Source organism: Buteo buteo, chromosome 29 (genome assembly GCF_964188355.1).
Source record: "Buteo buteo chromosome 29, bButBut1.hap1.1, whole genome shotgun sequence".
Lineage (NCBI taxonomy): Eukaryota > Metazoa > Chordata > Aves > Accipitriformes > Accipitridae > Buteo > Buteo buteo.
The window spans coordinates 825,091-847,033 of record NC_134199.1 but is presented as its reverse complement, the minus strand read 5'-3'; the positions used below and the strand labels follow the sequence as shown (position 1 = coordinate 847,033).

The window sequence follows — 21,943 nt, the reverse complement described above, 5'->3', positions numbered from 1 at the left end:
GGAGCGTAGGCTCTTTGGGACAGGGACCACCTCTGCTCCGGGTTCCTACAGCATTGTGCATGTGTAGTGGGGGACCATAGCTGGGATTTCCAAGCTGTCCTGCAATGGAGCTGGTAGCAATGCTGGACAAGTGGCAGGGCTTTGCCAATGGGACTGGGAAGGTGTGAGGAGAATGTAGCAGGCTGGTTTTGAGGTCCAGCCATGTTTTGGTCTGTACAGGTCCCAGTGCTAGAGCTGGAAGGAAGGTATGCATTACCCCAGTGTTTGCCCAGGTCTATGAGATTGGGATCATCTGTTGGAAAGGTAGGGTAGCCCCTGAGTTAGTGAGGAGAGTTGGTTGGACTATATTGAGCACAGCAAGGCAGGAGTGGTAAGTTATTCCCAGTTTTGACTGCCTAAGTGCTAGCCTCTGGTGTGGAAGTGTCTTACACTTGCAGATCTTGGCCTCATAAAGCTTGGCTGTTGTGAATTACCATCAGTCACAATGAGAAATATGTTTCTCAGATCAAGTGTTCCTTGGCTTCTCAGTCAGCTGGAGTGGCTTTTGGTTGAGAACCTCTGGGTAAGGATGAAGGGGAAAGCAAATAAAGCAGATGTTACTGTAGGAGTCTACTATCTACTACCCAGCCAGGACAACAACACTGATGAATTATTATCTACAAGTAATTAAGGGATATCTCTAGATCAACTGCCCTTCTCCTTATGGGTGATTTTAACTTCCCAGACATCAACTGGGAATATCATACAGCAGACACAAACAGGTCCAGGAAATTTCTGAAGCACACTGAAGGTAACTTCTTGGTACAAGTACTGAGGGAGCCAACTAGGAAAGGTGCCTTCCTAGATTTGTAGTTTGTAACCAGAGAGGGACTCGTGGGTGAAGTGGTGATTGGTGGCTGCCTTGGTCACAGTGACCACAAAGTAGTTGAGTTTCAAATTGTTGGTGATAGGAGAAAAACTGCCAGCAAAACTTCAACGCTGGGTATGGGGAGAGCAGACTTCAGGCTGCTGAGGGGGTTAGTCAGTAAGATCCCCTGGGAATCTGCTTTTGAAGGTATTGGGGTCCATGAATGCTGGTCACTTTTTAAGAGCCATCTCTTAAGAGCGCAGGAGCAGGCAATTCCAAAGTGTCAGAAGTCATGCAAGTAGGGCAGAAGGCCAGCTTGGCTGAGCAGGGATCATCTTCCAGAATTTATGCAGAAAAAGAAAGCGTGCAGACATTGGAAGCAAGGACAGGCAACACGGGAGGACCACAGGGATGCTGTTTGCCACTGTAGGGAGAAAATTTGTGTGGCCAAAGCTCGATTAGAGTTCAAGCTGGCCAGCACTGTGAAGGACAACAAAAAGAGCTTTTTAAAATATGTTAACAGCAAAAGGAGAACCAGAGGTAACATTGATGAGGTCAGTCAACTCACAAATAGAGACACAGAAAAAGCAGAGATGTTTAATGCCTTCTTTCCCTCTGTCTTTAACACCCACGATGGGCTCTGGGGCCACCAGAGCCCTGTGTTGGAAGACCATGACTGGGGGTATGATAACCTCCCAGCTGACCCTGAACTTGTTTGAGACTTGCTGCTCCAGCTGGATGCGCCTAAATCTACGGGGGCTGATAGGACTCGTCCCAGGATACTGAAGGAGCTGGCTGATGTCATCGCAGGACCTCTATTCATTATTTTTCAATGGTCTTGGGAGTCTGGAGAGGTCCCAGTTGACTGGAAGCTGGCAAATGTTGTCCCAGTTGTCAAGAAGGGTAAGAAGGAAGACCCTGGTAATTACACACCTGTCAGTCTCACTTCAGTGCCTGGTGAAATTATGGAGAAGGTTATTCTGGGAGTTACTGAAAAACACTTGAGGGACAACACAATCGTTGGTCATAGCCAGCATGGGTTCATGAGAGGAAAGTCCTGCTTAACCAACTTAATTTCCATTTATGACAAGGTCACCCATCTAGTTGATCAAGGGAAGCCAGTACATGTGGTGGGTTTGGATTTTAGCAAAGCTTTTGATACTGTCTCTCACAGTATCCTTCTGGACAAACTGTCCAGCCCGCAGCTAGACAAGACCATACTACCTTGGGTGAGCAGTCGGCTGATGGGTCAGGCTCAAAGAGTTACAGTAAATGAGATTACATCAGGCTGGTGACCAGCCACCAGTGGAGTTCCCCAGGGCTCAATTTTAGGGCCAGTGGTCTGTAATGTTTTTATAAATGATCTGGACACAGAAATCGAATGTACATTAAGTAAGTTTGCTGATGATACTAAACTGGGGGAGCTGTGGACTCCCTCGAGGGTAGAGAGGCCTTACGGAGAGATCTGGATAGGCTAGAGAGCTGGGCAATCACCAAGCATATGAAATTCAAGAAGAGCAAGTGCCGGATTCTCCACCTGGGACGGGGTAATCCTGGTTATACGTACGAAATGGGGGATGAGAGGCTGGAGAGCAGCCCCATGGAAAGAGATCTGGGGGTCTGGGATGATGGCAAGTTGAATCTGAGTCAACAGTGTGCCCTGGCAGCCAAAAGGGTCAACCATGTCCTGGGGTGCATCAAACACAGCGTAGGTAGCCGGTTGAGGGAGGTGATTGTCCCACTCTGCGCTGCACTGGTGTGGTCCCACCTCAAGTACTGTGTGCAGTTTTGGGCGCCTCAATATTAGAAGGACATCAAACTATGAGAGTGTGCCCAGGGAAGGGCAACCAAGATGGTGAAGGGTCTCGAGGGCAAGACTTATGAGGAGCAGCTGAGGTCACTGGGCTTGTTCAGCCTGAAGAAGAGAAGGCTGAGGGGTGCCCTCATTGCAGTCTACACCTTCCTCAAGGGGGGCAGCGGAGGGGGAGGTCCTGATCTCCTCTCTCTGGTGACCAGCAATAGGATATGAGGAAAGGGAATGAAGCTGTGTCAGGGGAAGTTCAGACTGGACGTTAGGAAAAGGTTCTTCACTGAGAGGGTGGCTGGTGCCTGGAACAGGCTGCCCGGGGAGGTGGTCATGGCACCAAGCCTGTCAGAGTTCAGGGAGTGTCTGGATGACGCTTTCAGTTATGTGGTTTAGTTTTAAGTAGTTCTTCGAGGAGCAGGGTGTTGGTCTCGATGATCCTTATGGGTCCTTTCCAACTTAAGATATTCTATGATTCTATGATCTCCAGCGATTTAGCAGTGACAGGAAGGTACCCACTTGCATCTAATTGGCCGTGGTAAGGGAGATGAGTTTTCCTTCCTGAAGCTCCAGGGGGTCAAGTGCATGCTTAGATCCCTAGATGAGATTCAGCATGCCCTGAAGAGCATCTGCTCCACTATGGAGAGCAAGCCGCCTCAATCCCCTGCACAAAGACTGTGCCATGCAGGCAGGAGGAACCATAACTGAACTAAACGCTTAACCCTGCCTCTGCCCACTAGCTCCTTGCCTGCCCATGGGCCCTCTGAAGTGTGGCGGTCAGATAAAGCTGCTTTTATGCACTGTCAGTAGACTCGTAACTGTGGAGGGTGGAGGTCATTTATCTTGGGAGAATATCGGCTGTGCACTGACCTGCACAGGGACCTGTTGACTGTGTCAGTAAACACGGCTGTGGAGAAAGGAGTGGAGACACCAGGCAGGGTTTGGCTCTGCAGACTTTGCTCAGTGCTGGTTTTCATGGTGCACTGTACTTTATACCAGTTAAGAAAAAAGTCCCGTTGAGGTATGGGGTAGCCCATCCCCACCCCAGATGACGACCACAGGCCCCACTATTGCCTGGATGAGGGAAGTGCATTTATTTGCTCCGGGTTAGAAAGACATTTCTCTAGTACGTACAGCAGCAGCATCCCACACATGCAACGAGCCCACATCCCAGGGGAGGACCCAGTCACTGGGAGAGCAGCGCAGCCAGCACCAAAGCCATCACTGCAACCATCCATGGGCTGTGCCAGGTGCTTTCCATACCACCTTTGCTTGCCTGGCCCTGCCTGCACTGCCCATGTCCCTTGCCATTCCTACTGTGGGAGCCAGTCTGGCCAGATGGGGCACTGGGAGGCAGAAAGAACTTTTTGACAACTAACCAATGTGTCCAGAGCAGTGGGGCCATGGAGCAGAGGAGTTCGAAGGATGAGAGCCAACAGAGGAGCTGGAGCTTTAGTCCTTGGAGTCCAGGTGGTTTGAGGATCAGGGGCAAGTCTGGGTCCATTCCTTCCTTTGCATGTAGCATATAGCGGGGAGATGGCTCAGGAGAACAGTTGGTGCATGGAATGGGAAGGAACAACAAGGCCAGAAGCAGTGCATAGCAGTTTCTGGCTTGCCTTTCCAGCATCCTCTCTCACCCAGTGGGAAAGGGTTGCCTGAAGCTGGTGACACAGCCAAGCTGGCAGATGGTGTGGAGCTTGGCCACTAAGAAATATGAAGGGGCTTGGAGGAACTGGAGGGGACTGGCATGGAGGCTGGGTTCAGCTCGCCCCCGTTATTCTCTTCATGCATCTGGGACACTTCAGTGGAGCCTGCCTCAAATCCAGGTACAATGTGGGCAGCGTGCACCACATGCACCTTGTTGCGGTGCTTTTTCCTCAAGAGACAACTGAAAACTTTTTTGAAGCCCTTGCGGAAGTGCTTGGAGACCAGGGCATAAACGATGGGATTGAGGCAGGAGTTGGCATAGGCCATGCAGTGGGAAAGCAGGCGGAAGGCATAGGTGGCCTGGTTGAAGGGGAAGTCTCCGTAGAGGTATCGGAGGATGACTACGTGGTAGGGTAGCCAGCAGAGGCAGAAAAGGATGGTTACAATGATGATCATCTTGGTTACCTTCCGCTTGGCCTTCTTGGACTCTGATACGTCCTCCAGGGGGTCCACTGCTGTCCACAGGTACTTGATGGTCCTGGTGTAGGAGAGGCTGATGACCAGCACTGGGATGACATAGCCAAAGGCAAATGTACTGGTGTCCATAACCTTGCGTCTCCACTCCTCCCAGCCAGGCATGCAGATGTAGCTGGACTCCCACTCAATCAGGTCATAGTAGCTTAGGTAGGGCCCAGCAAAGACCACGGAGAGGCCCCAGATCACAGCCATGGCAGCCACTGCATTATGGGGGGTCCGCAGCTCCCGGGAGCGCAGCGGATAGCGGATGGCCAGGTACCTGGAGGGGAGAGGAAAGCAACCAGCACTGAGATTTCAGCCAAGCTCTGCCTGGCCACATAAACTCCGGGGACAAAAGAGTTTCCTTCTGTCCTGGTTTCAGCTGGGATAGAGTTAATTTTCTTCCTAGTAGCTGGTGCAATGTGTTTGGATTTAGTGTGAGAATAAAGTTGATACCACACTGATGTTTTAGTTGTTACTAAGTAGGGCTTATTCTAAGTTAAAGATTTTTCAGTTTCCCATGCTCTGCCAGCAAGCAGGTGTGCAAGAAGCTGGGAGGGAACATGGCCAGGACAGCTGATCCGAACTAGCCAAAGGGATATTCCGTACCACAGAATGTCATGCTCAATATATAAACTGGGGGGAGTTGGCCAGGAGGGGCGGATCACTGCTCAGACATCAGTCAGCAGCTGATGAGCAATTGCACTGTGCGTCACCTGTCTTTTCTTTGGTCTAATTTGTCTTTTTTTGTTATATTCCTTTTCATTACAATTATTACTATTGTTATTACATTATTATTATTGTTATTGTTATTATTATTGCTATTATTGCTATTATAGTATTTTATTTATTAAACTGTTCTTATCTCAACCCATGAATTTCACTTTTTTTTCTGATTCTCCTCCCCATCCCGCGGGGAGGAGTGAGTGAGCAGCTGCATGGTGCTTAGTTGCTGGCTGGGGTTAAACCACACCACTTTCATTCTCCTGAAGGTCCCTGAGCAGTGGCCCTGCAAGTTATCTCACACACTCTTTGACATACGCTTCTGCGTAAAGCAGCTTTTCTCTTTCTAGCAAGGATGCTTCTCCTCCCACGGGCTTAGGCCGGCTCACCCCTCCATACACGGTTGGGTGGGTTACATTGCTGAGCTAGGGCCAGAGAGATGGTGCTGTGGAGACCATGCAGATGCCCACTGCTTGGCAGAATTTATCCAGCAGAAAGAGGTCTGAACTGAGGATTCAAGACCTGGCAAAGCTTCACTGGGTGATGGGCACAGTGCAGGTTCCTGCCCACTGAAGACAAGTTTCCAGCCTTCTCCAGGTTTCAGATCAGCCTGGCAGGGGGAAGATTTGCTCCCTGGAGCTGTGGCTGCCTCCACCTTAGTACCAAAGGGACCAGGTCGGCCCTTGCCTTTTGGTACTGTCTGCTTTCTCAGGCCAGCCCAAAGCAGGCAGTGATGGTCTGTCTGCTCCCTCCAGCAACGGTGGGCAGTTACGGTGTGATGGCCAGCTCTGCTCCCCCACCTCCAGGCAACACCACAGGGCAAAGATGTAGACGTCAGCAAGGAGAGAAGGTGGGTAGGGGATGGAGAGGAGCTGTCAGCACAGAGAGGAGTGCAACTGCTGCAGCCTCAGCCTGCCAGCATCCACAGAAGGATGCTTATTTGATGCACTGTAAGGCCAGCAGAACAGGTAGATAAGACATGCAGTTGGTGTGAAGGGTCACATGTGTGACAAAACCCTTGTTACTTGCTGGTCTTGCCATCCTGAAAGCTGCTGGCAGCTTTGTGAGAATCATTTCATGTCACACTGAAATGCAGCCACCTCTTTGGTGGAGCACTGCACTACAGCACACAGTGCCACCGGAAAGGGAGAGAACACAGACATTAGCACCTTGCCAAAATATCTTTTTTTTGAGATACTGTCCCCGGTGCTGAGCTGGCTGGAGAGGCAGACTGCACTCATGTGATGTAGGTGCAGGGAAGCAAGAGGCTTAGACTGTGAGACATCTCAGGTCTTCCTCGTGACAGCAGCCAAACTCTGTAACCACTGGAATCCCAGAGAATTGGGATATTTTTGTCAGGGATTCTATGTGACCCCCCTCACCCCAGCCAGAGGATGCTGGCACCTCTGGGTGGGTGAACTGCTGAAGTGTCAGTTCACTGTTTTGAGTCTAGGTGCCCATTTCTGCAAGTGGCACCTGGGAGCAGGACAAAGTGGAAGGGGGCTGGAGGAGTAGCCCAACCACACTTTTTGCTGGGATCTAACCTACCCCAGATACTCCCCGGTACTGAAGTTTCCTTCTGCCTGCAGTGCTGTGAATCTTCTCATTGCAGAGGGCTGTTTGGCCCTATTCTTGTCTTGGTACCTTGGAAGCAAGCACAAGGAACAAGATGGGCCAGGACATGTTCCCTGTGGCAGTCAAGGCTGGAGCTTACCCCAGCGGGGACCTCATCCTTATCTGGACCATAAGTGTTGGCTCAGCCACAAGTGGGGCAGCTGACACAGTGGCCCTTACAGTGCCCTTGGGAACAATGTAGGTGGCCCCGATCAGGGCCAGAGTGTCCTGGGTGACCTCCCAAGAAAGGACTCGGCTCACAGCGTGGCTGCCTTTCTGCGGAGAGTGCAGGAGGGTTGGGGGTGGTGGGGAACAGGAATTGCTAGATGACAAGTTTTGTGCTGGGCTGGCAGCCCCTGGGGAATGAGGAGAGATGGGTTTACTGCAGGACTGGGATCTCTCAGGTATTTATGTGGCTCCTCTTACGGAGCCCTCCCTTTACCTTGCTGCCTGCACATGATGCTTTTCTGAAATGGTGGCTTGGGGATAGCTATTACCCTCTGAGTGGCATCTCTAATACAGAACGAGGTGACTCTCAGTGGGAGTCTGTGGCACAGTGGGGAGCTGAGCTTGGGTCTCAAGTGCTCTAACCACAAGGCAGGTCTTTCCTGCAGAAAGTGCACCCAGGCACAGCACCAGCTTTGCACTCGAGAGACCTGGAAGTGCTGCTTAGGGGTTGTTAGGGCAAGGGAGACACAACTGGTGCCCAAAATGCCTTTGGCATGGATCAGTACCACTGGGGTTTGAAACATCTGCCTAATGGTGGTGGGCCACCATCTTCCCATGCCCTCACTCAGCCCAGCTTCTCAGACTACCCTCCTTCCCCAGCCCAAAGGTGTCTTTAGACTGTTACCTGTCCACAGAGACGGCAGCCAGAGTAAAGCTGCTAGCATACATGGTGAGGTAGATGAAGAAGTGGACAGCCTTGCAGATGAAGGAGCCGAAGACCCACCCGTCAAGGGAGTAGATGGTGGCCTGGAAAGGCACGCAGAAGACAATGAAGAAGAAGTCAGCCAGGCTGAGGTTGAGGATGAAGAGGTTGGTAGTGTTGTGGCCCATTTGCCCATTGCGCAGCAGCACTGCCAGCACCAGGCTATTGCCCACTGTGCCCAGGAGGAAGATGAGGGAGAAGACCACAGGGACAATGACACTGGCAGGGCTGAACTGGTAACTGTTGGAAGCGTTCCAGTACCCAGCCAAGCTCACGAAGTCCTCATGCTCTGTCATTCTGTGTCGTGGTGAGACGTTGGAGCCTGGGGCAAATACAGGGAAAGATGTGAGAGACTGGAAAAACACTGCTCAGCCTGTTAGCTTGGCTGATGTGCCTGTTGGCTCACTGGAGACGCAGCGCCCTGTTTTCAGCTCTGTGACCCACTTCTTTTCAGCAGGTTCCTCTGGACACTGCTGGCCTAGAGGACAGGTAGGGTTAGGCTGGGGGTAAGGGGTGCCCTGCTCCCCCATTCCGGCCCTGGAATGAATCCACAGCCCATGTTCAGATGCTGCCTTGGACTGATAGTGCTGGAGGTGAGGTTTAGGGGAGAGGATGGCATCTGTCCCCAGCTTCCTCCTCTGTGGGGGAATGGAGGCAGAATCTCCACCTCCCAGCTGGTCCAGCTGGGATGGCAGGAGAGGTGTGATGTTCCTTCACAGCAATGGGGCTCCAGGCCCAAACCAACCAGCTGGACAAGCCAAGATGTTTGCTCCCCCAATGCTGACATGCAGAGTTTTATCCCTCCCCTGCTCCTGGCTCTTTTGGTACCTGCTCCTAGAATAAACCTCGCACACTAGGCACAGGGCTGGAAATGCTTTTGGCAGTGACAGCTACTACACAGCTCCATGTTGTGCCTATGTGGGACCTTCTGAGGAGAACAGCTCTGATGGGACCACTCCTGCTTTGGTTTCAGTGACCCAGATGCTTATTCCCTTTCTATGTTCCACAGGGAAGCTCTGCCCAGGACTTGGGCTTTTTGTATCATTCCCCTGCCCCAAAAATAAGCATTTGGACTGAAAGCAGAAGGTGAGGTTGTGCGTGAAAACACAAGTTTCCCTGTCACAGGCATAGAAATCTGTCTACATGTTTTTGAGCTCTGGAGCTGGGGGACTATCACGTACAGGTACAGGCACAGCTTCCCTTGAATAAACACATGGTTTGGGTTCTTCCCCCTCTGCAGTGCTTGTAGGGATGTGCTGTGGTTACCAGATTGTGGCCCAAGGCCATCTCACCACAAGTATGGAGATCGCAGAGTCTGTGCAAGAAACTAGCTTCTAGCTTGTGCATTCTCTTTTCAGGCTGGGGAATTAGCAAGTGCTCCCTGGGGAGCACTGGCAGTGCAAGTGCCTGAAGCAGAAGCACTGCAAGGGGCATGTGAACATGGGTCCCTGGTGTCAGTGCAGATTTGGGAATGCCAGCAAGCTGCCTGGAATCACACCAAGCCCTGTTCAATGCTACCACAGCTATAATGAGACCACTCCTGTACAGTTGCAAGTATCCCCAGAGGCAAGTGCCAAAGGCTCATAAATTCTAGGAAGCAGGATGTGGTCTTTTGGTTGGCCTGTTGTGCACTGCCCAACACTTGGGACAAGTCAAATAATACCCTACTTGGCATGGCAGCCTCTCCTCTGGATGGGCAGCAGGAAGCTCATGCTGCTATCTGGGAGCTGGACTCTACTCTCTGGGACCCAAAAGGTCACTGCACCTCATTTGTGAACGTGTGGCTTGCTCTAAAAGCATCTACCCATCCTGAAGCGGAGAGGATTTCACAGGGATGGCTTCAGTTGTTCTGAATGTGAATTTGCCTTGTGGCAGGTGCAGCACAGAAATTTTACATCTGGCTTAGACTCTTCTGTTTTATAGTAAGCTTGAGCTCCATGAATGCTGCTTGTGTGGGAGAGGGATGAGCTTTCCTCTGGAAAGCTGGGATGGCCAGTACTGAAGTGCACGCTACTTATTTTTGCTAGATCTGCCTCGGTGCTCAAACAAAGCCAATTCAAATGGTGGCGTCAGCTCTCAGTACAGGCAAAAGTACCCCTGCAGCCACCTGAAGAAGAGAGTACCCCATGCAGTATGGATATGCAGGAAGCAGGGGAGCTTATACAGGCCCTGGCAGGAGTGGGAGACATAGATGTATGGGGACCAGCCAGAAGGTCTGGTGCCAGAGTCTGGCTGAGGACCTTGGTCTCTTCTCATGCTGCCTAACTCCTCTGGGACCAGGGAGCTTCCCTGTATGCAGGGGAGAGCAACTCAGGCTGCCACTGGTGTTTTATTTTTACCTCTTGTTGATTACACTGGCTTAGGCTGTGCTTGGGATTATGCCCCATGCAAGGCTGTGGCACTGAGATCCTTGTTGCATGGGGCTGAGGAAGGTATTAGCAAAGCTGGAGAAGAGCTGACAGCTCAGCCAGAAACCAACTTCATCTTATCATCCACCCAGTGTCTGTGTTGCCTGGTAGAGTCTCTGGCTGCTTCACTCTGCATCTCTCCCACCTGCTCATTGCCAAGTGTCCTTTCTTCACTCTCGCAAGGCAGACAAGCTGCTAGTCCGCCATCCTCAAAGGCTGCTCTAAAGAGAACAAAAAGACAGGGAATACCTGCATGCCCCACTTCAAGGAAGGCAGCCCTGCAAATGTCCCTCGCACTGGTGTGACTTGTAGTGAAATCACTTTGGAGTGGCACATCACATAGCCTGGTTGCAGTCCAAATTTTATATCCCTCGATGTGTACATGAGCAGCCCATGCTTTACTTGGAAGAACTGTTTCTGGCTGTCAGGGAGCCACTACTGTTGTCATTCACAACTCGGCTCCAAGCTTATTTCTTGAGCCTGTAGGAATGGGAATCCGGGGAGCTTGGTGAGTTCTTTTCAGGGACAGCCAGTGGCCAGGAGCAGAGTGCCAGGAAGGATGTGGTGGCAGGTTGGTAACTGTACCCTTGCTACAGCTTTGAGGTTCTACATGAAGACAAAGTAGTGCTTCAGTCCCCTTTACAGATGGGAGTTGAGACACAGTGAGAATGAAGAGGTGGCTTTGTAACTGGTTGGATCAGAGAACTCATGGATGCAGTAGAGAAACAAATCTTTATCTCTGCTGGGTTATCTCTGATCCACGCCCCTGTGCACAGTCCTGTCTGCAGACAGGACCATGATAGAACAGGCACAGAGTAAAACTAGGGTCTCTTAAGTGACATATACAAACTGTGATATTGATGCTGGGGTACTGAGATGCTAAGAGACTCTCACGGAGCCATTGAGAGCATCTCTAGCAGAGTGGGATGTCTCCAAGTTCCTATTTAGCATCTTCTCAGGAAGCTGCCACTCACCCCTGTGGCTCTGTTGTCCATTGGAAGGATTTTGCAACCGTTTCACACCCTACCATTCTGTGAATGGGTTTATGAAAATGCTCCTGTGTTTCACCTCATTCTGAATAGCCTTGACTAGCAGTGGGAGGGACAGCTGCTCTGAGCAGAGCAAAAATAGAGCATGGGGCAACAAGGTTCCTCTCCCACATCCGCTACTCAGGGCTAGCAGGGGCAAAGGCGATGTGATGGAGGCGGTATTATTCACAGGGATGAGAACCCAATCAATGGCAAAGTTGGGACTCAAGACACAGGATTTTTCTAACGAGGCTTCGGTAAAGGATTGGCAGGGACAATGGTGCCCAGCACCCATCTGGTGGGGGTAATGAAAGGACCAACACAGAGCCTTGGCGGGGGCAGGCAGCAGGTCACGCCAGGGTTGCCTGCGAGCCAGCACAGCCAGCTCCTCTGCCAAGGGAAGACCGAGAAGGGCAGGAGGAGGCAGGGTAAGGGGACAGACACAGCAGTGTCGGGGGGGACAACACAGCCCCTGCCGGTCTGGCCAGACAGGAGCACGGAGAGGAGAGGGGGGGGACAGGGAGCAGGCGGTTTGAATTCCCCGTTTCAGCGGGCTGGGGAGCCGGCTCCCCCGGGCTCGTTCTGCCGCCGTTGCCGTCAAGCGCCTCCACTTCCCCACCGGCGCAGCAAAGCTGCGATCGGGCGCCTTACATCGCTCCGCGGGGGGGGGGGGGACGAGGCAGAGCCCCCCTTGCTTGGCCAACCCGGGAGCCACCGCTGCCCTCCAGCACCCTGCCAGGCACCCCCCCCCCCTCCCGTGCCCAGCCTGGCCGCAGCCCCCCTCCCCGGCACCGGCAGCTGCCCCCAGCGCTGCCCTGTCCTACGACAGGCACGGCTGTCGGCGACACGTTTAGGGGCTGCCCCTCCGGCGGCGCCGCTCCGCCTGCCCGGACGGCGAGAGGCAGCGGCTCCGCCCGGCGCAGGCTCCGCCGGTCCCCGGCGCCCCCGCTCCGCTCCCGGCCGCTCCGCCGGCCGCGGGGCACCGGCAGGACCCAGCGCTCCGCCCGCCCCGGCGGGACCCTGCCTGGCCCCGCTCCGCGCCGCCGCTCGCCCCGCTGAGGGCAGCTGCCCGCTGCCGGTGCCGCTGCCCGCTGCCGGTACCGCTGCCCGCTGCCTGTACCGCTGCCCGGTGCCGGTGCCCGGTGCCGGTGCCGCTGCCCGCTGCCTGTACCGCTGCCCGCTGCCGGTGCCGCTGCCCGCTGCCGGTGCCCGGTACCGCTGCCTGCTGCCGGTACCGCTGCCCGCTGCCTGTACCGCTGCCCGGTGCCGGTACCGCTGCCCGGTGCCGGTGCCCGGTGCCGGTACCGCTGCCCGCTGCCTGTACCGCTACCCGCTGCCGGTGCCCGGTGCCGGTACCGCTGCCCGGTGCCGGTGCCCGGTGCCGGTACCGCTGCCCGCTGCCCGCTGCCTGTACCGCTACCCGCTGCCGGTGCCCGGTGCCGGTACCGCTGCCCGCTGCCGGTGCCGCTGCCCGCTGCCTGTGCCGCTGCCCGGGGCCGGGGCCGGTGCCGCTGCCCGCTGCCCGTACCGCTGCCCGCTGCCGGTGCCGCTGCCCGGTGCCGGTGCCCGGTGCCGGTACCGCTGCCCGCTGCCGGTGCCGCTGCCGGTGCCGGTACCGCTGCCCGGTGCCGCTCCTGCTGCCTTTACCGCTCGGGCGGAGCCCGCTGCCGGGCGGGGGCGGCTCCTCCCCTGCCCCCAGCGCATCCCTGGGCACAGGGAGACACAAACTTCCCGCACGCACCCGCTCTCGGACACACGGACGCGCACGGACACACGGACGCGTACGGACACCCAGGCGGGCAACCGCTGGCGGTAACACAAGGCGCACCCCCCCCCAGCACAGCCCTGTGTGAACACTCGCCCCCCCGCGACACACGGCCCCCGCACGCAGAACACGCTCGGCACTCACCCCGCATGCACACACACCCCCCCCCCCAAACACACACTTGAGACGGGGAACCAAAGAAACCTTAGCAGATAGAGTAGATATATGAATGTGGATAGTGATATAGAGAACGAACTGCTAATTGCTTAATGATTGTCTCTCTGTAACTTTACATACCAAGGACTGGTGTTCGTCAAGGATTAAGCCTGTCAGAGACTGGTACTTGGGAGCGATGAGCAAGAAGGAACCATGAACAATCAGAAAACTTAATTAAATGTTTGATAAATATACGATCTTGTCGAGAAGGCACAAGTAGAGGCCTTGCTTGAATCGATAGGGCCAGAAAAGATAAGAACTCCTGCCTTTGTTCTCGTCCTTGTAGATAATTTAGCTTAAACTAACCATATGGTTTTACACCACTAATGAAAACTTAGATAATAAGAGCACTAACGAGCACTGATGTATTAAAACATGTAAAAGACCATACTGCGCAGAATCACCTGAGGAGGGTCAAATAGCAGACAAGTGAGGAAGACTATGGAAGACCACCAGAGGACTCCTGAAGACCACCAGAGACCTTGAATGCACCTGTGTAAAGGACATTTGCATATGCTAATAGTTTCCCGGAAAACTAATGAATATATATGAAATTTCTTGGAAATCTAGTGAATATGTATGTAGAACATGTACTTAACCTGCACAATTAGACCCAACGGTGTGCACGATAGGTGGAGCGATCCCTCATGCATCCAGCACTGCCAATAAAGAATACCTACTTAATAGTTAATCAAACTATTGAGTCAATTTCGCTGAATCAATAGGAATTGTTTAATAATTATCTAGCTTACAATGAAGGTAAAGAAGTTTCAGTAGAGGTCGACATGGCCCAAGGGGATGAGAAGTGATGTTTAATGTTTGCGTTGTTGAGGCTGGCTGGGACAGGAGATAGTCCCCGATAAGAAGCAGCAGTGACTCCAAGAACCAGCCAAGACCGACCTTGGGATTTGGACAAATGGCAAGGGACAACTGAGTCTGCGCAGGGACAGAAGGTTAAGAGGTCACCGTGAAGAAGACATTCAGCCTTCATCTTCACGACCGCCAGACGACCACCATAAGGAGGCACTGCGCAAGTGCAGTTGAGAGGAGACTATGGAAATGACTTCCTAGAGCTAATTTTAATATGAAGCGGGGATAGGTAATGCCTATGTATAGGCGTATTGCGAAACTCTCTGTATATGTAACACTTGACTGTATAAATTTAAAGTGAACTGCCAAGTCGGGCGCGCACGACTTTGGTGGGACTACCCCCCGGTGCTGCCCAGCGCTGAATGAACATACCTACTTCACAATCTCACCGATGGTGGAGTCTGTTTTCCGCACGTCACGCTTACAAAATCCACCACCAAGCCCAAGCCTCTTCAACACCGACATCCAGCACAACCCGACGCATGCCTCCCTGCGCGCACGCACCTCCCCACGCACCCGCGCAGGTCCTTACATCCACACGCACATCCCTCGCCACCAGCCACCGTTCCCCTGTCCCAGGCGGGCACCCAGCAAAGCTCCAGGGGTTCCCAGGGACCGGAGGGGCAGCTGGAGCCCCCCCAGCAGCTCCCCCACCCCGGGGCTGGGTGGCCCTAAGGGAACCCAGGGAGACACCAGCGCCTCGGGAACACACACACACACACGCACATATTTCAGGCCGCTGGGGCACAGCAGCAAGCCCCCGGCAGCCGCAGGGTCACGGCAGGGCTGCCCCCAGCCCCAGCTCCTCTCCTGGGGGAGCCTCATGATTAATTCCTCTTCGCTCCCCGCTCCCTGTGGCCACTGTGGTGCTGTGGGTTGCTGCAGGGGGAAGGGGTTGCAGGGGTCTGCGCAGCGGGGGGTATGGCAGGAGACCCCTGTCCTGGCAGGTCCGACGGAGGTCCGTACTCAGCCAGCCAAGCCCTGTTGCCTGTAGTAAGCTGCAGACAGAGCAGGAGGCTGGGGTGCCTGCGCTGCCAGAGGCGGTAGAAGTACAGCTGGCAAGGGGGAGAGACTGTGCCAGCCCTGCCCCAGCTGGCAGGGTCTCGCTGGCATGAGGGGGTTCCCTGCGGCACCTGGCTGAGGCCAGGGCTGTGTGCCTGCGCAGGATGGAGGCAGAGGGACATCGTGCAGTCCCACGCAGAGCTCCCATCCTGGAGTCATCACCGGTGGTCCAGGACCCGACACGTGTCCGCACTCTCTGTTGGACCTCAGGAGAGGGATGTGCTGGTGAGGATATGCAGCACCAATTTCTGGCTGCAGCAGCTGTCCCCTCGGGTCCCCTGCACCCCAGGGCCTGTACCTGGGCTCCTGTGATAGATAGGTGGGGTGGGCTGGACGCCTTGTCCAACACTGTTTTTTTCTCCATCTCTGTCCTGCCTCCTGTCCCTCTCTCTTATCCCAGTGTGCTGCTGCACGTCCCTCACTTTTTCTCTCTATCCCTCTGTCCTGCTCCCTGTCCCTATTGCTTCTTTCTCCATCTCTGTCCTGCAGCCCATTGCTACTTTTTATTTCTCCATCCCTTTGTCCTGATCTGCATTCCTCTCTTTTTTCCCCTCTATCCCTCTGACTTGTACCCTGTACTTATTCTCCCCTGTCTGCATTTCCCACTTTCTGTCCTGGTTTTTCTCTCTTCCTCCCTCTGTCCTTCTTCCCATTTTTCTTTCTCTGTCTCTATCCCTCTGTCCTGTACACTCTCACTATTTTACCTATATCCCCTGTCCTTCTTTCCATTGATGTTTGCCTCTCTGTCCATCTATCCTGCAGTCCATCTCTCTGTCCTCCTCCCTGTCCCTCTCTTTCAATCTTTCTGTCCTGCTCCCTCTGCTTCCCCCCCCTCCTATCATCCTGTCCTGCTCTCAGTCCTACTGATTTTCAGCTCTTGCTATATCCCTCTGTCCAACTGGCCACATTTTCTTCTTTCTATTCTCCTGTCCTGCTCCCCATCCCTATTTTTCCTTCCTCCATGTCTGTCCTGCAGTCCATCACTGTTTTTACCTTCTCCATCTCTTTATCCCAATTTGCAACCCTCCCTTTTCTCAAACCCTGTCCTTCTTTTTCTCTGTTTGTATGTTCTGCCCCCTCCCTCTTCATCTCTCCTTCCTTCTTCCTCTCCTTCTTCTCTCTATCCCTCTGTCCTTCTCCCCATCAGTATTTATTCTCCATCCCTCAGTCCTGCTCCCTGTCCCTGTCTTTCTCTGTTAATCGCTCTGTCCTACTTCCCGTCCTTCTTTTTTGCTGTCTGTCCTGTTGCCTATCACCGTTTTTCTTTCTGCATCCCACTGCCCTGCTTCCCATTCATCTTGCTTGCCTGATCCCCATCTTCCGCTCCCCATCAGTATTTTTTTCTCCAGCTCTGTCCTGCTCCCTGTCCCACTCTTTTACTCTCTGTCCCTCTGTACTCCTCCCTATCCCTGTTTTTTCCTTTCCCTGTCCTCCTGCTCCCTGTCCCTCTCTTTTTCTCTCTGCCTTGCTGCCTGTCCCATTGTTTCTTGCTATATCCCTCTTGTCCAGCTGGCTCTCCCTTTTCCCCGCTATCTCTGTCCTGCTCCCCAGCCTTACTACTTACTCTGCCACCGCTGCCCCGCAACCCACCCGTGCAGGAGCTGACCATTCCTCACTGGCCCGACGAACACTGCTCCGGTCAGTCACGGGTGCTCCACGGGAAGGGGGAGCATACAGGCCTAGAGCCCTAGAGCAGGTTCAGTCCCACGACCTGTGCGCACTGAAAGCCAAAGGCTTGCTCTTTCTTTTGCACTCGCCGCTGTGCCTGCGCGCCCTTTGCGCTTGGTCAGCGGCTGTCACAGCGTCCAGGAGAACAGGTTAGGTATTGGGGGGGTGGGTGCCAGGTGATGGCCCCATCTTGCTGGAGGAGCCCCAGGTGTGGCCAGGGAGAGTGACGGCAGGGCGGCCCGCTGCGAGAGGGGGCTGCAGCAGCGGAGCCAGCCCGGCACGGTGGGGCTGTCACCCGGCATCGCCTGCGCCCGCGGAGAAGGCAAGCGAGGCCGGGGGGTCCCCGGGACGGCCAAAGCTCCGGGCACAGTGGTGCTAACGGTAGGAGTGGCGTGCGGAAAACAGAATCCACCATCGGTGAGATTGTAAAGTAGGTATGTTCATTCAGCGCTGGGCAGCGCGGGGGGTAGTCCCACCAAAGTCGTGCACGCCCGACTTGGCAGTTCACTTTAAATTTATACAGTCAAGTGTTACATACACAGAGAGTTTTGCAATATCCCTATACATAGGCATTACCTATCCCCGCTTCATATTAAAATTAGCTCTAGGAAGTCATTTCCATAGTCTCCTCTCAACTGCACTTGCCAGTGCCTCCTTATGGTAGTCGTCTGGTGGTCGTGAAGATGAAGGCTGAATGTCTTCTTCACGGTGACCTCTTAACCTTCTGTCCCTGCGCAGACTCAGTTGTCCCTTGCCATTTGCCCAAATCCCAAGGTCGGTCTTGGCTGGTTCTTGGAGTCACTGCTGCTTCTTATCGGGGACTATCTCCTGTCCCAGCCAGCCTCAACAACGCAAGCGTTAAACATCACTTCTCATCCCCTTGGGCCATGTCGACCTCTACTGAAACTTCTTTACCTTCATTGTAAGCTAGATAATTATTAAACAATTCCTATCCACATTCCTATATCTACTATTTCTGCTAAGGTTTCTTTGGTTCCCCGTCTCAGGAGGAGCAGGGGAGCGTTGGGACAGGGCCTGGAGAGAAGCGTCCCGGGACCGGGGGTCCACCCTCCGGCCACGCGGGACCGCGCCGGTAGCCGGGACCCACCGGAGACCGCGCGAACTGCGGGTCTCGGGGAAAAGCCCGGGGAGGGCTGGGGGGGGGGGGGCGGTTGCGAGGGGGCTGCGACGGGGGTTGCTGGTGGCGCCCGTGGGGCGGGGCAGGGCGGGGCAGGGCGGAGCCGCCGCTCCTCCGGGCGCGGTCCCCCGCGAGCCGGCAGCGGCAGTTTCCCGCCAGCCGCGTGGCGTTAGGCGCGGGACGGGGGCAGCGCGCCAAAAGCGCACGCGCGGCGGCGGCACCGCCCCCGCCAAGGCGAGCGAGCGGGCAGCGCGGGCGGGGTCGGGACCGCGCATGCGCGGCGGCGCGCGGGCCGGCTCGCCGCTGCCTCCTGGGGACCAAAACGTGGGTGGTGGCGAGTCCGGGTGCCGCGCATGCGCGCTGGCCCTGGCTGGCTCCCTGCTGCCACCCGGTGGCCGCGGATCGGTACTGCAGGTCGGGGCTGCTTGGGAGGGGCGACACCGACGACGACAACGACACCACTGACCGGCCCGGGCCAGGAGCTGCCGTGGCTGAAGTGGAACATACCAGAAAAAGGTAGAGCAGATAGAGAATGAAATGCAGGGGATCCAGGCAGAAGCTGCCTCCAGCTGCAGACAACGCGCGCGTAACCAAAAGCGCGGAACAGCCGTGTAGCGCGTGCACATGGCTATAAATGAATTTAGGCCCAAACGGGATTCCAAACAAAGTTAACGATTTATTAAATGAATAAAGGCAAGCAAACAGCGCTAGGCACGCGGGGAGCTTCTGCTCTACCGCAACGCGCACCGTGAAAAACAAAACCAGCTTCTTTTGTAGTCTAACTGACATGCGGAAAACAGACTCCACCATCGGTGAGATTGTAAAGTAGGTATGTTCATTCAGCGCTGGGCAGCATGGGGGTAGTCCCACCAAAGTCATGCGTGCCCGATTTGGCAGTTCACTTTAAATTTATACAGTCAAGTGTTACATATACAGAGAGTTTCGCAATACGCCTATACATAGGCATTACCTACCCCTGCTTCATATTAAAATTAGCTCTAGGAAGTTATTTCCATAGTCTCCTCTCAACTGTGCTTGCGCAGTGCCTCCTTATGGTGGTCATGAAGATGAAGGCTGAATGTCTTCTTCACGGTGACCTCTTAACCTTCTGTCCCTGCGCAGACGCAGTTGTCCCTTGCCATTTGCCCAAATCCCAAGGTCGGTCTTGGCTGGTTCTTGGGGTCACTGCTGCTTCTTATCAGGGACTATCTCCTGTCCCAGCCAGCCTCAACAACACAAACATTAAACATCACTTCTCATCCCCTTGGGCCATGTCGACCTCGATTGAAACTTCTTTACCTTCATTATAAGCTAGATAATTATTAAACAATTCCTATCCACATTCCTATATCTACTATTTCTGCTAAGGTTTCTTTGGTTCCCCATCTCATAACATTCGTTTCATATTCATACTAGGCGTGTTCTTCTCCATCTTCTGGTTGTGTGGGTGCTTAGAAACTTGTCTCTGACCAGGCTCCCCACTGTTTGCGCCAGACAGCAGACATCCCGTGTAACACCGGACACCTTGCACAGCACCAGCTGCGGTCACCAGAACCCAAACAAGTTCACAACAGACACCTTCCCCCTCAAAAATACATACAGCAAATGGCCCATCAAGATCCCACGCACTGCCATCCCTGAGGCCAAACACACATCCAAATGCCTCAGTTCTCCTCCAGGATAGTTAACAACAAAACCAGTTTTGGGTTGGTAAAAAGAGAACGAACTATGTACATATCATCTGTCTCCTCCCGGCCTGCGGTTATACAAGGATCGACAAAATGGTTAAAGGTTACATAGACAGTGAGAGTCACATTTTATTATGCAGCCCTAGCATTGTTTATATTAACACGAATCAGATAAACATATTTCACAACATGAAGCTATGTATGTAGGAAACCTCGTACTGTAAGACACCGGTGTATTCTCTTGGGTGGCTGCAGTCAAGTGACCAGAGCTACAGAAGAGGAAAGGGGAGAGAGACCAGGGAAAAAAAGTGTCTGAACTGTAAAATTCTCCCAGCAGCACCAAAATGGGAGCTGCGGTAAGTCCCAGGCCCTTGGGGCTGTGTCCCCCTCTTCTTCGTCGTGGTTCCTCCCTGCCTCCCACCCTCACTGCTGTCACTTTTTTTGCTATCCCTTGCTCACTCAGGGATAGGAATGGGGTGATTATCTCGGGTTCTGCCTCTTCCTCCTGTTCTCATGATGACCCTGGTTCACCTTCATCCCTTGCTAAGAGAACTGATTTCTCCGTGTATTTCTTCTGCATAGGGGTGACTGACGCCTGCACAGGTTGGTTCTCTGGTTCAGCTGCAGCGCCTGGCGCCAGGGTCGGGGTAGCTGCAGTGCTTGTCACGAGGGCTGGAATACTCGCAGTGCCTGTCGGGCTGTTTTCCCTCACTTCCCCCTGAGGGTGCTGCATAATATCGAGCAGTGGTTGGTAGATACTGGCTAGGGCCCAGCACAGTGCGGTAAGTTGTGCCTCTTTGGATAGGCACCGCGTTTTGCTTTCCAAACCTGCACATATTCTCCCACATGCCACGGCACCTATGACTGCCCAGCCTTGGGGCAGATCTCTGGGTGGTATTCTTAAAAAAAATCTTTTTTGTAGCCCTAATAAACAAGACCTGAAACACATTCAGGAGACATCGCAATACAAGCACGCTGGCTTGAACATCCCAGGGATATTCAGACTTCTCAAAAGCTGTTGTAATTAGCCTGAAGGAGGAAGGGGAGGTGAACGAGCAGGAGAAAGTACAAACAACCTCAATTCAGGGGCTTATCTCGACCACGGCCCTGCTGCTTTCTTCAGAAATATTAAAACTCCATATACAGATGCATACAAGACGCTCACCCTAACCCCTGCTAAACAATGTCACCATCAGTCCTGTTAAGAGAGATATCAGCAACTTACACAGTATACAGCAAAACTGGTGGAAAAAAAAAAAACAAGGTTCCATTTTTAAAAAAGTCCGGAATTCCAGGAAAACACAATGCATTGAGAATTAAAAAAAAAAAACAACGCATACTATTAAACCATCTTTCCACCCCTGAACAATCAAAACAGTTACTGACCTGAAGAAAAAAAAAAAAGGGCAAAAAAACCCCCACCTGCATACAAGTGTTACTTTCTACTACACATGCTGCTGAACCTTGACTGGTCCTGAAGCTCTTACCTCAGATGGACACCTCTGCTTCCCCAAATGTCAAAACACCTCTTCCCAAAGGGCTGAGCCATCTCAAAAGCTGCAAAGGACTCAAGGAAGAGCTGAGCACCAACACCAGAGAAACCCAGGAGCACAATGAGCTCCCTCAGCAGAGGCTGTGGCTCATATACCCCAGGGTCCCTGCCCACCACCCTTCCCACAATCACCTGGAAAAGGGGAAGGGCAAACCACCAGAAGTTATAAAGTCAGCTGGAGGAGCAACAAGGGTTTTCTCACCTGCCTGACATTTACAGCAAGCAAAGCGCTGAACAGAGAAAGCAAACCTTACTGGAAATGATGATACCTGTTCTTGTACTACAGCTACAAGTACTGCATCAGCAATGTTACCAGCTAGGGAATTAAACTTAATTCTTCTGGGGTGTAGGTAGACAATGATAGATGTCATTCTAAACTATCTAAGAAACTAGCTCATTAAATGCAATAACAATGTTGTTATCAATATTGATGTGCTTTAGTTTTCTACACAAAAGCCAAAATGCT

At 53.4% G+C, this 21,943-nt stretch overlaps 1 protein-coding gene across 1 annotated transcript; it reads right to left on the bottom strand.

Moving 5' to 3' along the window:
• Positions 1 to 4,355: 4,355 nt before the first annotated feature.
• Positions 4,356 to 8,393, bottom strand: LOC142045669 (galanin receptor 2b-like). Its single transcript, XM_075059408.1, has 2 exons — positions 8,005 to 8,393; positions 4,356 to 5,094 (listed from the first exon to the last, which is right to left on the bottom strand). The coding sequence occupies exons 1-2, from the start codon at positions 8,376 to 8,378 to the stop codon at positions 4,356 to 4,358; spliced, it is 1,113 nt and encodes a 370-aa protein (XP_074915509.1). The 5' UTR covers positions 8,379 to 8,393.
• Positions 8,394 to 21,943: the final 13,550 nt, after the last annotated feature.